The following is a 17,921-nucleotide window of genomic DNA, read 5'->3' on the forward strand; positions in this document are numbered from 1 at the left end:
AAATGTAATCTTGCCTCAAAGAGTTTTCAGTTTAATTAGGAAAATGGAGGAACTAATTAAATAAAATCACAAGGTCATATTTTATTAAATGCCAAAATGAGTAGTAAAGATACTTCATTGATTGTAATTGTGTAGCAGTTCAGTTTTCTTTAGTGTACTGTACAACAGAACTTTCTGCAGTGATGGGAAAGTTCTATACCTGTGTACATCAAGAGAGTAACTGCTAACCACACATGTGGTCACTGAGCAGGCAAAATATGCTTATCGTGACTGAGCTGAATTTTTTATTTTATTTAGTTTTACTAAGTTTAAATTTTTAATGTGTCTAGTGGCTACTGTATTGGACAGGGTTTTTTTTAGATTATTTATTATCTGAGCGAGAGAGTGTGCATACAAAGAGGGTAGAAGGGGAGAGGAAAAGAGGAAAGAGAACCTCAAGCAGACTCCCTGCTGAGCACAGAGCCCCAAGCAGGGCTTGATCCCAAGATCCTGAGATCATTACCTGAGCCGAAATCAAGAATCATGCCTAATCAACAGAGGTACCCAGGCATTCCTACCATATTGGACAGTTTAGCTCTAGACTGTGAGCTCCTTTAAGATAAGGACCAGACAGATTTTATTCATTTTATCTTGGCATAGCACATAAGTACACAGAAGCTGCTTAAGTAAATGGAGAAAGCAAGCAGTGAGAAATCATAGTGACTTTCATGAAGGAGATGGGACATAAATGGAACCCTAAAAAATGTTTTAATGTCTATATTATAACAGGATTTAAAGATCCGAATAGAGTAATATAGTACTTATTCCAGATGGAAGCCTGGGAAGGATAATATCCAAAAAGCTCATAAATAGGTATAAATGGTATAAATATCCTCCAAAGGGAAAATCCCTGTCAACCTTAGTGAAAAGTGAAAACTTCTGAAGTGAAATAATCAAATTTAAAGTTTCAAACTTAAGGGACATCTTCATGGCTCAGTCAATTAAGCATTCAACTCTTGGTTTTGGCTCAGGTCATGATCTCAGGGTTGTGAGATAGAGCCTCGCATCAGGCTTTCCATTCAGCGCAGAGTTTGCTTGAGATTCTTTACCCCTCATTCTCCCCCAGCCCTGCTCCTCCCCCTTCCCACCTTAAATAAAGAAAATCTTAAAAAAAAAAGTTTCAAACAAGAAATATGGGACTGGTTGAAATGTCATGACACCATGATCCTGAATCAGCGTTGAGGGGCATGTTGAAATTCCTCCTGCTTTATTACTTTTTATTTTATTTTAAATATTTTATTTATTCATTTGAGAGAGGGAGAACACGAGCAGGGTGAGGGGCAGAAAGAGAAGCAGACTCCCTGTTTATCAGGGAGCCCAATGTGGGGCTTCACCCCAGGATCATGACCTGAGCCGAAGGCAGATACTTAACCAACTGAGCCACCCAGGCACCGTAAAATTCCTCCTGCTTTAAACAAACTCCAGCTATTACCCCATTTGTCTACTTCTGTTTACAGCCAAGTTTCCCAGAGGAGTTTATTTAACTTACTGTATCCAATTCCCTTCCCATTTTTTACTGAATCCACACCAGTTAAGATTTTTACCTCAGCTGCTCCAATCAAACTGCCCTGGCCAAAGATCCATAATGATCTCCACTGTACTAAATCCAATGGTTATTTCTTATTGCCTTCTGAGGTAGCATATGCCTCTAATCTCCTTGAAACACTTCCTTCACTTGAATTCCATAACATCAGACTCTTCTGGGTTCTTCCCACCTCAATAGTTAATCCTTCTCAGACAACTTTGCTGGTTACTTCTCATGTCCCCTACCTCTGTGCACTGTAATATCCCAAGGCTCAGTACTTCGTTGTCTAATATACTCACACCTTTGATGAGCTCATCTGTGACATGACTAATTATTATCTCAATGCCAAAGACTCAAATTACTGTCTCCAGCCTGGACCTCTCTCCCCTAAACTCCACATTCATTCAAATGGATATGTAATAAGCACCTAAAACTACAAGTACAAGCTACCCTTGATAAGATTAACAGCTGACCTCTTATCAGAAAACACTGAGGCCACAAGGCAGTGGGATGGATGACATTCAAATTGCTGAAAGAAAAAGATAAGAATTCCTTTTCTAGCAAAAATACCCTTCAGGGTGCCTGGGAGGCTCAGTTGGCTTAGCAACTCAGGTCATGATCCCAGAGTTTTGGGACTGAGTCCCACGATCAGGCTCCCTGCTCAGTGGGAATCCTGCTTCTCCCTCTGACGCTCTACTGACTGAGCTACCCAGGCATCTCGACTACATTTTCTATGATTCCATGTTACGGTCTGAATTATGTCCCCACAAAATTCATATGTTGTAGCCCTACCCCCCCCCCCAATGTGAATGCATTTGGAGACAAACTTTAGGAAGGTTATATTAATGTTAAATTGAGGTTGTAAGGGTGGGGTCCTAATTTGATAGGACTAGTGTTCTTATAAGGAGAAGAGGCACCACAGGACTCTCTACACGCCCACACAAAGAAGAGGCCATATGAGGCCACAGCAAAGTTGCCTATAACCCAGAATTAGAGGCGTCACCAGAAACTGTGATGAGGCACCTTGCTTTTGGATTTCTAGCCTCCAGAACTATAAGAAAATACATTTCTGTTACTTAAGACACCCAGTCTGTGGTATTTTGCTATGGCAAAGCAAACTAATACATAACATTTATATGAAATGTCCAGATCGGTAAATACATAGGTATAGAAAGTATATTAATGGCTGTCCAAGGCTAGAGTTTAGGGTGGAATGGGAAATGGCTGCTAATGGAAAGAGGGTTCCTTTTTGGGGTGATGGAAATAATCTAAAATTAGATTGTGGTCATGATTGTACAACTCTGTACATACTTAAAAGCACCAAATTGCACACTTTAAATGGGTGGATTTTATGGGTGAATTTATGTGTATTAGATCTCAAAAAGCTATAAAAGAGAAAGATATTACTTTTTTTTTTTTTTTTTAACAGTGGCATGCTGCGTACCATTCCTTAAAAAACGAAACAACTCACGGCCAGCTATTGATTTCAGCTCAGGTCATGATCTCAAGGTTGTGAGACTGAGCCCCATGTTGGACTCCTCACTGGGCATGGCACCTGCCTAAGATGCTCTCGCTCCCTCTCTCTCTCTCTGCCCCTCTGCACACAGCACTCTCTCTAAACAAACAAAAAACAAACTGAACAACTTACCAAATATTGTACAATTCTGGGAAGAAATGTAAAACATGGAAGGTATTTCCTAACAGAAATGGAAAAGGATTTCAATTGCAGTTCTTCTTCAGAAGTCTTTTCAAATATTGAAAAAGAAGTTGCACACGCTATAAAAAATGCCATTGTTGTCACAACTGAAGGGATTAGGAGTTCATCCTTCAACAGAAGAGGTAGCATACTGTAAGGGAAAACAGAAAAAAACATCAAAAGAGAATTGCTAATTCAAAACCTAGTCACTTTGTAAAAAATTTTTAAATGAGTTTATGAGAACTATACTGAAAATATATAAATATTGGTTTGACTCACCTAAATGTTGACACAAGTAAGAACCAAGTAGACATAAAAGGAATTTCACTTAAAACTAAGCAGACTGGTCTAAAATGATAAAGAAAAAATATCTTAATCTTAGGAAACAGAATTTCAATTCTTGTGAAAAATATAAACACATTATATCTGTCTGATCTTTGGGATAGCTAAACAAACAAATAAAAAACAGCCAGTAAGGTCTCCATATAGATCACTGGTTCATTTTTTTGGTATCAGTCCAAACTCAGTGAGTCTAAACACAAACAAGGTATCAACTCCTCCCAATAACTGAAAAACTGCTTCTTCCAATATTTCATTAATGGAACTTTTTTTCCTTGTCATACAAACAGCAGCTTATAGAAAGGATCAGATAAACAAATTCAAACATTCAGAGAAAGAGAGCTTTTTCATGTTGCATCCTACTTGAGAAATAAATTAATTCCCAGTAGAGTGGTTTCAAAGTTCTTTTTTTATGACCCTCCATGTTACATATTACTAATCTAAGTTAAAAACTAAAGTTATAACCGACAGGATCGTCCTCTGCCATGGAATTGAGAACAATGGAGAAAGAAGAATTATAAGAGGAAACAAGTTCATTATGGTAGAAGATAAGAGGAAAAAACAAGTAGGAAGCAATCAAACGAAAAGAGCAATAATATAGGAAGAAGAGGCATAATACCAATAAATGGAACTACAGGCTTTATGACAAAAGCGTAGGGTCATAGGTCCCAATTCTGTGACCTCCTTACTTGCACCACTGTCTCATTACCTTCTGGATTCTACTGTGGCAATGCTCGAGAAGAAGGGGACCTGGATGACCTTGAACAAATGATTAATTTAACCATCTTTCTTAAGTGTAAATGGAAATAGGAGTAATACCTTATATTGTTACATAATTGAAAGAACTTTTTTACAAGTATTATCTAACTTTTTAATAAAATAACTTTTACTAATGATGGCAGTTGTTGAATACTTGTTGCTATTATTATTGTTTTTATCATTATTATTTTGGGTCTCCTTATTTTATTTTTTAAAGATGTATTTATTTATCTGACAGAGACACAGTGAGAGAAGGAACATAAGCAGGGAGAGTGGGAGAAGGAGAAGCAGGCCTCCTGCCAAGCAGGGAGACTGATGCAGGGCTCGATCCCAGGACCCTGGGATCACGACCCAAGCCAAAGGCAGATGCATGATGACTGAGCCAGCCAGGTACCCCTTCTGTCTCCTTATTTTAAAAGGTTTGAGCATTCTCCTCCTTTCTTAGAAGGATGACTTTTCCCCATATCAACCAGCATATGAAATGTCAGGCCTGAGATTACAAACTGATTGAAAACTACCACACTAAAAAAAAAAAAAAAACTAGAGGATTTTCAATTTCACTATTTGATGCCTTTTAAGTCAGAATGTATTCGTTTAAAACATGCACATAGTAGCTGCTCAATAAATATTATTTTCTCTTTCTGGGTCTTAACTTTCCCATTTATTCATTCAGTATTCATTTTTTTTAGGATTTTATTTATTTATTTGAGAGAGAGAATGTGTAAGAGAGCATGAGAGGGGAGAAGGTCAGAGGGAGAAGCAGACTCCCCACAGAGCCAGGAGACTGATTCGGGACTCAATCCTGGGACTCTGGAATCAGGACCTGAGCCGGAATCACGACCTGAGCCAAAGGCAGTCATCTGACCAACTGAACCACCCAGGTGCCCCATTCAGTATTCATTTACCAGATACAAGTATTTACTGAAAACATATGTACAACAACTGCTCTGAAAGGAATACAAAGAGGAATATAACTCAGTCCTTGACCTCAAGGTGTTTAGTATTTATATTTAAGCAGCAAAATCCCCTGCATCCTAACCTCTTCTCTGAATCTTTTCCTTCACCACCTTGTTGAAAACAAACCCTTGCTCCCTTTGCCTGAGGAAAATGCTGCCTCAGCCCTCTCAACCTCACCTGTTTTGTTGTAGTTTCCAAAGCCTTCAAACAACTTGACCCAGAGCGAGAGAACTTTTTTGGTCTCTACCACTTCTTCCACATCAGTTCTCCCCCTCTGCACCCTAACAATCTCCATGTCCTCAGGCTTTATCCCTGTTAATCCTCAGATTTGTCATCATCCAACCACAAGAGTCACTTCCCTCATTACTCAGTCATTTCAACTCCTTACTCTCTACAAACCTATTCACCCTCATTCCTGGCAATTTTTACATAGATGATTTTCCAATACCCTGACATCTCATTTGCTGGAACTCCTCTCTTCAAGTGATCTCATCTTTATTATCCTCACTAGACAAAACCACAAACCTAGAAAGACCTAACTCTCCTCCTGTACTTATTCCAAAAATACTGAGCAACTGCTCTTGAGGAAAACGTTTACCCACATGAACTGTTTCACTTTAAAGAATTATTTATTTTAAGAGAGAGAGCTGAGAGGACAAGCAGAGAAAGAGAGATAGAGAAAATCTCAAGCAGATTCCCTCCTCAATGCGGAGGAGCCAGAGGCAAGGCTCATCTCACAACCCTGAGATCAAGACCTGAACCAAAACAGAGTCAGATGCTTAACCAACTGAGCCATCTAGGTGCCCGTTTTCACTTTAGATACGTGATCGTGATATTCGAGTGTCTAACAGCTACTATGTATTTCTCTAGTCTGTTCACATGTGTCTCTTAAGAAAAATAATCCACACCTTCCCATAATCTCATAATCCCAACAGCTCCAACCTGCTCTTGCCTAATGACCTTGCCTTCCACTTCATTAAGAAAATTGAAATAAAAGAACTTTTACAGATCCCACCATCACATCACATCTCTTCTCAGCATCAGTACCAATATACCCTGTTGCCTCTTTTTATTAAAATGAACTATGCCTGCATCTGTCCAAAGCCAGTCCTTCCATTTATGCTCTGGGTCCGATCCCATCTCCCTTTCCAAGGGGTATCGCTCCAACAACCCTTAACTCCCTCCTGTACCATCAGTGTTCCCTCTCTACAGACCATTCCCACACCATTATTTCTCCTATCCTAACATTTTAAGCAACAAGCCTCACTTGACTCTAATTTCTCTACCAATTATTGCTTTTATTTTTTTCTCTCCTTCTCAGCAAAACTTACCTAAAGAACTGTTTACCTGTCTCACACCATATATAAAAATGAACTCAGGGGCACCTGGGTGGCTCAGTGGGTTAAAGCCTCTGCCTTCGGCTCAGGTCATGATCCCAGGGTCCTGGGATGGAGCCCCGCATCGGACTCTCTGGTCAGCGGGGAGCCTGCTTCTCCCTCTCTCTCTGCCTGCCTCTCTGCCTACTTGTGATCTCTCTCTATCAAATAAATAAATAAAATCTTAAAAAAAAAAAGAACTCAAAAGGAATCAAAGACTTAAATATAGCTTAGAAATAACACGAGAGTAAGTCTTTATTACCTGGGATTTGGCAATGGTTTGTTGGACATGACACCAAAAGCCCAAGCAACAAAAAGAAATAATAGATAAATTGAACTTCATCAAAATTAAAAACTTAAAAAATGCTCAACATTATTAGGGAAATGCAAATCAGAACCACAACGAAATACCATTTCATACCCCACAGAATGTGGCAGGGGTTGGGGGAAGGAAAATAGCAAATACTATCAAGGATGCAGAAAAAATGGAAACATCATATATTACATTACTGGTGGGAATGCAAAATGGTATAACTGCTGTGGAAAACAGTTTGATGGTTCCTCAATCAGTTCAATACAGAATTACTATATAACCCAGAAATCCCACTCCTGGATGTAGACTCAGGCATACTGAAAACAGGGGTGCGTGGGTGGCTCAGCCAGTTGGGTGTCTGCCTTTGGCTCAGGTCATGATCCCAGGATCCTGGGATCTAGCCCCACTTCGGGCTCCTTGCTCAGCAGAGAGCCTGCTTCTCCCTCTCTCTCTGCCTGCTGCTCTGCCTGCTCATGCTCTGTCAAATAAATGAATAAAATCTTTAAATTAAAAAAAAAGGGGGGGTACCGAAAACAAATACTCAAACAAAAACTTATGCAGGGATGTTCATACTGGCACTATTCACAGTAACCAAAAGGTGGAAACCCAAATGTCCATCAAATGATGCATGGATGAACAAAATGTATAGCCATACAATGCAATAATTTTCAGGCATAAAAATGAAGTATTGGGGCTCCTGGGTGGCTCAGTGGGTAAAGCCTCTGCCTTTGGCTCAGGTCATGATCTCCGGGTCCTGGGATTGAGCCCTCAATCGGGCTCTCTGCTCGGGGGGAGCCACTCCCACCCCTTCTGCCTACCTCTCTGCCTACTTGTGATCTCTGTCAAATAAATAATTTTTTTAAAAAAAATGAAGTACTGATACTTGCTACAACATAGATGAACTTTGAAAATATTATCTTACATGAAAGAGGTCAAACATAAAAAGCCAAATTTTATATGATTCCAATTATATGAAGTACCCCAAATAGGCAAATCCATAGAGACAAAAAGTAATTTAGTGGTTATAAGAACTGAGGGATGGGAAGAGAATGGGGATTGACTGCTTAAAGGGTACAAGATTTCCTTCTGGGGTGATAAAAATGTTCTGGAAGTAGATAGTGGTGATGGTTGCACAGCACTGTGACCACTGGTATATTTTGCCACAAATAAATTTTAAAAAATAATCTATAGGGGCACCTGGGTGGCTCAGTGGGTTAAAGCCTCTGCCTTCAGCTCAGGTCATGATCCCAGGGTCCTGGAATCAAGCCCTGCATCGGGCTCTCTGCTCAGTGGGGAGCCTGCTTCCCTTCCTCTCTATCTCTGCCTGCCTCTCTGCCTACCTGTGATCTCCCTCTTTCTGTCAAAAAATAAAACCTTTAAAGGTATGCCCTTATTACATCTTATCATTAAAAAAAAAAAATCTATAGCTATCTTCACTTTCTCCCTCATTATTTTTTTTAAAGATTTTTATTTATTTATTTGACAGACAGAGACCACAAGTAGACAGAGAGAGAGGAGGAAGCAGGCTCCCCACTGAGTAGAGAGCCCGATGTGGGGCTCGATCCCAGGACCCTGAGATCATGACCTGAGCCGAAGGCAGAGGCTTTAACCCACTGAGCCACCCAGGCGCCCCTCTCTCTCATTATTTCTTAAACCCATCTTAATCAGGCTTTTCCCTGCATCACTCCATCAACATTAGCCTTGTCAAAGTCACTAATGACTTCCATTTTGCTGAGGCAAATAGTCTGTTCTCACCCCTCATCTTGAGTGATCATCTCGTGTTTTTTCCCCTCAGCTTTATTGATATAATTGACATATAACATTGTGTAAGTTTGGGATGTACACCACAATAATTTGATATAGGCATATATTACAAAATGATGATTGCAATGTTAGTTAACACATCCATCAATTCAGTTACCTCTTGCGTGTGTGTGCAGTGAGAACTTTTAAGATATATTCTCTTAGCAACTTCCAAGTATATAATACCTGTTAAATATTACTATGTACAGCCACCATGCTACACATTAGATCTCCAGAACTTATTCATCTTAAAACATTCATTTTGACCACCTTCGCCCATTTTTCCTTCCTTCTCCCCTGCCCCGGCAACCACCAATCTACTCTTTCTATGAATCAGTTTCTGAGTTTTGATGACTTAGATTCCTTATTTATGTGAGATCACACAATATTTATCTTTCTCTGTCTGACTTATTTCACTTAGCATAATGCCCTCAAGGTTCATCTGTGTTGTTGTAAATGGCAGGATTTCCTTCTTCCTTATGACCTAGTAATAGCTCAAAGTGCGTGCGAGAGTGTGTGCCACGAGTGCATATATAGTATACATTTTCTTCATCCGTTCATTTGCTGATGGATATTTAGGTGGTTTTCATGTCTTGGCTACTGCAAATAATGCTACAGTGAACATGGGGATGCAGTCACCTCTTCAGGATCATGATTTCATTTCCTTCAATGAAATGAAGGATGGCTATAGGATGGCTGATCACATGGTAGTTCTATTTTAATTTGGGGGGGGGAACTTCTATAGTGTTTTCCATAGTGGCTATACCAACTTATATTCCCAATAAGAGTGTACAAGGGTTCTCATTTCTCCACATCCTTACCAGTAATTGCTATCACTTGTCTTTTTTATAAGAGCCATTTGATAAGAGCCATTCTGACTGGTATAAAGTGTTACCTCATTGGCTTCCGATTTGCATTTTCCTGATGATTAGTGATGCTGAGCACCCTTTCAAGTACATGTTGTATAGCTTCTTTGGGAAAATGTCTATTTAAGGTCCTTTGCCCATTTTCAAATTGTTTTTTACTATTGAGTTGTATGAATTCCTTATATATTTTGGAGATTAACTCCTTATCAGGTATATGGTTTGCAAATATTTTCTCCCATTCCGTAAGTTGCCTTTTCTTTTCTTTTCTTTTAAGATTATTTACTTATTTATTTGACAGACAGAGATTACAAATAGGCAGAGAGGCAGGAGAGAGAGAGAGGAGGAAGCAGGCTCCCCGCCAAGCAGAAAGCCCAATGTGGGGCTCGATCCCAGGACCCTGGGATCCTGACCTGAGCCGAAGGCAGAGGCTTTAACTCACTGAGCCACCCAGGCGCCCCCATAAGTTGCCTTTTCATCTTGTTAATCATTTCTTTTGGTATATTGAAGTTTTTTAGGATGTCAGCCCACTTACTTATTTTTCCTTTTCTTCCTTGTGGTTTTGGTATCATATCTAAAAAATCATTGCTAAGACCAATGGCAAGGAGCTTTGTTCCTATGTTTTCTTCTAGAAGTTTTATGGTTTCAGATCTTATATTTACATCTTTAATCCATTTCAAGTTAATTTTTGTGAATGGGGTAAGATAGGTGACTCATGTCCTTAAAATACCTTCTTCACTCAGGACACCAACTCTTGTGGTTTTTCATCCTACCTTTTAGCCATTCCTATTTGCCTCTTCTCCTAAGACCTCTTAACACTGTGTGGTCCAGGACTCAGTCTCTGGTACTCTTCTCTGTATATACTCACTCCCTTGGTGATTTCACCCAGTCTTATGACTTTGTCCTCTTTACTGACAAACTACTAAATTTGTATCCCCAGCTCAACCCCCCTCTAGAACTGCACTCATATGTCCAACCCAGACATACATCTAAATGCTGACTCAGCATCTCTGCTTGGACGTCCAAAGACCTGTCCAACACTGAACTTGCAACCCTCTCACCAGGTCCACATCTAGCCTAATCCTGTTTCACTGTCAATCTTCCCCATTTCAGTCAATTGCTATTCTATCTTTCCAGTTGCAAGCCAAAAACCATGGATACACATTTGATTTTTCTTTTTCTATCACATGCTACATACAAATCACTAGGAAGTCTCTGGTTCCTTTTATACATCCACAACGACCACTTCCTGCTTCTTCTACTATTATTGTCTTGTTCGCAGTCACCACCATCTCTCAACTGAATTACAGTAACAGCCTTCTAAATGGTCTCCATGTTTTCTTGCTCCGTACAATCTATTCTTAACATGCAGCCAGGATGATCCTTTGATTTTTTTTAACAATTTTATTGAGGTAAAATTAATATACAAAGAGGGGCGTGTGGGTGGCTCAATTGTTAAGCATCTGCCTTCCGCTCAGGTCATGATACCAGGCTCCTGGGATTGAGCCCCATACCAGGCTCCCTGTTCAACAGAAAGCCTGTTCTCCCTCTCCACTCCCCCTGCTTGTATTCCCTTTCTCACTGTCTGTCAAATTTTAAAAATTAATATACAAAGAATTGCACATATTAATGTATATAGTTTGATAAGCAGAGTGATCTTTTTAAAACATCAAGGGGCACCTGGGTGGCTCAGTTGGTTGGGCATTTGCCATCAGCTCAGGTCATGAACCCAGGATCCTGGGATCAAGCCTGCTTCTCCTTCTCCCTCTGCCTGCTGCTCCCCCTCCTTGTGCACACTCTCTCTCTGTCAAATAAATAATTTTTTTAAATCTTAAAAAAAATAAAACATCAAGTCAGATCATGATTCCCCAACACCCCTCCCAAGCCAAATTTCCTAATGTGACCTATAAGGTCCTATAAAACTTACACCTCTGTTACCTCTTTAACTTAATCTTTTATTAACCTGCACTTTGACTACTCCACTCTGGCCACACTGGTCATTCTGTTGTTCACTAAACATCCAGGCTTATTCCCATCTTAGGGCTTCACACAGGCTGTTCCATCTAGAATGTTATATCCTAAATACCCCAGCTAATTTCCTCAGCATCTCCAGTCCACTCCAGTATCTCCTCACAAGACCTAACTTGACATCTGTATTAAAATTACAACCTGTACTTGCTTCTGTACCCTCACCTCCAACACTCCCAACTTCCCTTATCCTGCTTTATTTCTTCCTCAGGGCCTTTATTACCTTCTAAAACACTATTTAATTTTTTTTGTTTTTATTTTAATTTCTTTTTATTTGTATTTAATTATTAGTGACTATCTTTAAGAATGAAAGCTAAGAATGTAGGGATTTTTATCTGCTATGTTCATGGATATATACCAAGGGCACAGAACAGTACCTGGAAAACATAGGCACTCGATGAATATTTATTGAATGAAATATCTATTTAATGATGGATTACCTAGGAACGACCAAGAAAAACTTTTAATGCTGACTTTAAAATATTTTATCAAAATTATATTAAGCCACACACTATTATATATAATCTAAGTATAGCTGTAGAGTAGGAACTCCCAGAAATTCAGGCCCAAAGAGCTAATTTGAATGGTCAGGTTACAGATCACTGAATGGACTGCCTTAGTATGGGGTAGAAAATCTGGGGAAAATACACGTGTTTGAAAGCAAACCTTTCCATAGTTTCATCCCCTTGCACTAGGAATGTGTGGATGGCCAGCCAAGCCTCACATAATAGTGAAAGAAACTAACTCAGGTTTAGACTTTGGGGGATGACACTAAGCTGTCCTTCTGGTCTGCAACAATGTGAGACTACTTAGTTCCAAGCAAAGAAGCTTTCCACATAGGCAGCCCAGCTTACTATATAGCTCTGCTTTGAGTTTTTAGTTCAAAGTTCCACCTAATAAACGCAATTTATTGCAGAATAAATTTGTCATTGGTTATTCTTTACAGGGATCTTCCATAGGAATGTAGCAAACACAGGATCAGGGGTGGGATTGATCTAGGGCAGGATTCAAGTACTCCAAGGTGTTCTGGACAAATACTATTTTAATATTGGAATAATATACCCCCACTGTCACCCAATTTCTATGATAACCAGGAAGAATTTTAATGCTCTTAAAACAAAGTAGTCTGACTGGGGATTGCCAATAGGGTCTAAACAAAGATTTTGGTTTTTGTTTTAATATTTTATTTATTTGACAGAGATCACAAGTAGACAGAGATGCAGGTAGGCATAGAGAAAGAGGGGGAAGCAGGCTCCCTGCTGAGCAGAGAGCCTGATGTGGGGCTCGATCCCAGGACCTTGAGATCATGACCTGAGCTGAAGGCAGAGGCTTAACCAACTGAACCACCCTTCATTTTTTTTTTTTAAGATTTTATTTATTTATTTGACAGATAGAGATCACAAGTAGGCAGAGAGGCAGGCAGAGAGAGAGAGAGGAAGCAGGCTCCCCACGGAGCAGAGAGCCATTGGGCTCAATCCCAGGACCCTGGGATCATGACCTGAGCCGAAGGCAGAGGCTCTAACCCACTGAGCCACCCAGGCGCCCCCTAAACAAGGTTTTGATAAAAGAAATAGCAAGGGGTCAACATATGAAAGTCCCGAAAGAGGTGAATGAAGACAACAAAGCTAAATAGATATGGAAATGAATGAAAAAGGCAAAGGTGACAAACAGGCTCCAACCTAAGAAAAATCTCTAGCATATAAAAAACATATAGGAAGAAACAGAAATAATTATGCCAGTAATAATTCTATGAAACTTTTTCAGTTTAAAATATTATATTTTAAAAGAAGTAAAATTGTAAGAAATCATTATGGAAAAATATAATTTTATGAATAATTTTATGCAACTACATAGTAACATTTGTGTGGTTTTGTTTTGCACTTAGGTGATTATATGTAGCTGATAAATTTATGTATATATAATAAACACATAGTAATAAATAAATAAAACACAACATTTTTACTTACAATGATACCAAGAGAATGGACTTTTCATGTACTTGGAAAGAAAATAAAAAGAATGACAGTGCACAGCTAACCTTTAAGAAAAAGGGGGGAGAATGAGATATAACAACTTATAAACTATAATAGTTTAATTATGAATCTAAATAAAAATCATCTGAAGTAAAATTTTAAAGCTTAATGTAGTTTCTATCTAGAAGGAAAATATCTATACAACATTAATGCATATTTTATTCAAATACAGAAAAACTGCTTGAAAAAATAATGATTATAAAGCTATACTTAACCATCTAAAACAATTTCATTCAGACTCAATTATTAATAAACAAAACTACTAAATACTTCAGACACAAAATCAGACCTTCATCCCCGCCTTGGAATCTCTGACAATTAAAAGGAACTGAAGGACAAGAAGTTCAAAAACACCTCACAAAACAAATGTGGGTATTAAGAAGGGCACATATTGCATGGAGCACTGGGTGTGGTACATGAACAATAAATTTTGGAACACTGAAAAAAAAATTTTTTTTTAAATAATGAAAAATGTTTCTATTTTAGTACTATTTTAGTACATTTTTAAAATGTACAATTCAATAAAATATATTAAATGTTTTATGAAGTCATCATTTGCTATTTGGGGTTTAAAATTAAAATGACTTAGGTCTATTATCAGAAGTTTATGATCTGCATACTGAACATCTATCTACACACATACAATCCAGAGCAAATCCTATCTACACCACTTTCTAATTACAATATCCACCCACTTCTCTCCATTCCCCGCTGCTAATAGTGGGAAAGGAGTGGTCTAAGCCACACTCATCTTTCTCCTGGACTACTGCAATAACCTCCTAATTGGTAACACTCTTGCTTCCTTACAGTCCATTATGTACTCAGCCACCATATCAGATCATGTAAATTTCCCTGTTTAAAATCCTCAAATAGCTTCCCATTAACACTGAGAATAAAATCCAAACTCCTATCTGGGTCCTGCCTTCCTCTTCCAGTCTATTTCTTACTATCTCCCTCACGCACTTCACACCAGCCACTTCATACCTGTCCCTTTTTGTGCTGAACATGCCAAACATGTTCCTGCTTTAAGAAAAAACTTCATTTTATCAAGTCAGAGCACAGATCTTCTTAGTGAATGGTTCCTTCTGGCTAGTCATTCAGCTCAAGGCCTAAATGTCACTTTAGACAGGCCTTCCCCTGTTCAAGCTAAAGTACTGCCCCACCAGCACTCCTTTCATATAACACTATTTTCTTCATAGCTCCATCACTTCCAGATATTTTCTAATGAACAAATCTACTCTGTTTACTGTCCTTCTCCTACCATTGGCATGAAAGGCCCCAATTAAGAGAACCGGGATATGAGCTGTCATTCACTTACACACCAGTACTTGGAAAAGGACCTGGCACATTAGAGGGCACTCAAAATATGCTACTTGAATAGATTAAATATGATCACCCTCCTGCTATACATATATTTGTATCATACCATCAATTACCTCAATTATAGGCTTATATTGAGAAATAATTCAATCTTTATTGAAAGGAAAACACTTTGAAATAATTATTTTATATATATATATGTACATATATACATACATATATATGTACATATATATATATATATAAAATGGGAAATGTTTTCAAAGTTCTCAGGAACATTCAGTAAGAATTCAAAACATCAACATTAATAAGAAAAATCATTAATATAAATCATTTTTAGTTTTTTGAAGATAATGGCTTATATACTAAAACAGCAAACAGAATAAATTAGGAGATTAAGAGAAAAAAGTTTTTTCTGGATTATAATCCTAAAAGTAATTACCTCTAACATTGCTACAGTTACTCAAACTCTGAAATTCCACTCGATTATCTTTGAAATAATACCTTTATTTAGCATGTTATTTCCTAGAAAAATAACATAATCATATGTAAGCTTGTAAATATTTCAAGTTAGGGCTATTAACAACATCAGAGCATTATTATTATTCCTTCTATTCTAAAAGTCCTATAGAATAGTAACAGATGATGTAGAATGCTCAGAGTTCATTCTCAGAATGAAACAAGAAATTGTCAATAAAAAGGTAATAAAAAAGAAAAGAGGAACATGAAACTATTGTTTTATACTGTGGTACCCATATGCACTTCTGAAGTATTTTACTGTTATGCTCTGTTCTGGCTTGTTTTTGAAATGCAATATAAGTAAGTGCCCATCTCAAAATTGAAATCCTAATTTCTAAAATGTTGTCCCCTTATGAAGCCCATTAAGAGTTTTAATAAACTAAATTTTCTTGAATATCATTTTAGAGACCAAGGCATAAAGGAACCAAATTTTAAATACCACAGAAATACAACCAGGGAGGAATTTGTGAGCCTACTCAGAGAAACCCAAAGTTGTAGGAAATATAACCAATTCATCTTCAAACTAACACAAGTCATCTTCCTTAAACAGAGATCTGTCCCCTATCCTCAAAAAGCTTTTTTGGCTCTTCTGGCACACAAATCAAACTCTTTAACTTTTTTAGCCAGCATTCAAGGTCTTACCCAATTTGAGCCTTTTCAACTCTTATCTCCCACTATATCCTTTCCTAACCTCAAAACACATACACACACACACACACGTCACACAAATTTCACTGTATGCTATTCCCAGCATTCCCTATCCTTTCCACCACTGTATCCAAGCTCTTCCTCCTGCCTTGAATTCTCTTCTGCTACATAACCTCCTATTCCAAATCTTGCCCAGCTTTCAAAATTTGGTTCCAATTACACTTACTCTAAGAAGCTGTCTAAAATTTGCCCCAAAGTAATATTTCCCTTTTCCACACCATCACAGCATTTAATGTGTAACTAAAAGAACTTACTACCTTCTACTTAATAGCATAATTATTTAAACATATGTCTATTCCCACTCTTTTCTTCTCTGTATTCCCTAATACAAAGCAGAAATTAAAGAGTTGTTGAATTAAACCAAAAGATTCTGATTATTCAGCCTAATATAAAACACAGCACCAAAGTATGTCTGACACTCAATAAATGTTGACCAAATAAATGAATACCTTATTTCCCAGTCCAGTAAACCCCATTCAGAGGAAGAAAATAATTACCTGTATTTTTAAAAGATCAGTTGCATCAAGAATTAAGTATTTAAAGTAATGAGAAACTTACCAGAGTAAATCTGAATCCTCTGGGAGAGGGCTGAAGTGTTAATTTTATACATGCAGGAAGCAGGCTCAATAATGTAAAACAAAAGCTAAAAAAAAGAATAAAAATAAAACATTTGTTTTCTCTATAGAGCTATGTAATTAAAGCAAGGAAATATTGTTTAATATAAGGATCACATTACTTAACTTGTTTATTTCAAATTAAAGGTTTTCTTATTTATTAAATGTAAACTTAATGCCAAATAATATTTAAATAAAATCCATTCATTGAAATATTTATACACTTTTATATGTAATTATATAATACAGAAAAAATATTATAATGGTTACATTACTTATAGAAAAGATACACAAAGATAGATAGCTAACACTAGCAAACACTCAAAATAAGAAAACACTACCAGGCATAAAAAGACAATATGTATTTGTAACACAAACATTCACAAAATTTACTCACAAAAGAACCTCTCACAAAAGTTAATTATTTGATTTTCAGCCCATGGTAAATCAGAGAGAACAAGTTAGAAAGGGAGTGGGTAACTGCTAGAGCTACTCCTAGTGATGGCCGATGGGCAGGGAGGAAAAGGAACTCAATGAGCAGAGCCATGTAAAGCCATTTGGTACCACAGCAAACAGCTTTTGCAAGCCCTAAGGACAAATTATAACACAATAACTGATCTTCCCACTGTTGGTGGCTTTGTGGTGTGTCAACCTGGCTTGGCTGAACTACGGTTCCCTGATTAAGCTTCTAGATACAGTGGGCTACAAGGGATATTCTCAGAACTGGAGGACAGAGGGAGGCAGCACCATTATGTAGCATGCAAACACACACACCTTCTCCCAGTTATTCAAACACTAATCTTGGAGCTGCTGAGGCGACTTTGGGCAGATGTAATGAAAGTTTCTCTTCAGTTGATTTTAACTTAATCAAAAGGGGGATTCTTGGATGGCCTGACTTAATCAATTTGAAGGCTTTTAAAAGAGAGCTTAGGTCTGCCCTAAATTGAGATTCCAAACAGCAACTGGGTTTGAATTGCTCTTCCTCCCCCTTAGATACGCTTTCCTAAATGCCTGCCTTGTGGACTTCCA

General features: G+C 38.0%; 1 protein-coding gene across 4 annotated transcripts in view; it reads right to left on the minus strand.

Annotated features, from left to right (window-relative positions):
* The window catches only part of ALG6 (ALG6 alpha-1,3-glucosyltransferase), a 75,592-nt gene that overhangs the window by 1,957 nt on the left and 55,714 nt on the right, over nucleotides 1-17,921 (minus strand). For all 4 annotated transcript variants that reach the window (XM_047723837.1, XM_047723836.1, XM_047723839.1 and 1 more), the window contains 4 exons: nucleotides 16,837-16,921; nucleotides 13,666-13,736; nucleotides 3,540-3,608; nucleotides 3,213-3,411 (listed from right to left, as the gene is read on the minus strand). In XM_047723837.1, the coding sequence (XP_047579793.1) occupies nucleotides 3,213-3,411; nucleotides 3,540-3,608; nucleotides 13,666-13,736; nucleotides 16,837-16,921 (424 nt within the window). The remainder of the gene's footprint in view (nucleotides 1-3,212; nucleotides 3,412-3,539; nucleotides 3,609-13,665; nucleotides 13,737-16,836; nucleotides 16,922-17,921) is intronic.

This window comes from Lutra lutra, chromosome 4 (assembly GCF_902655055.1).
Source record: "Lutra lutra chromosome 4, mLutLut1.2, whole genome shotgun sequence".
NCBI lineage: Eukaryota > Metazoa > Chordata > Mammalia > Carnivora > Mustelidae > Lutra > Lutra lutra.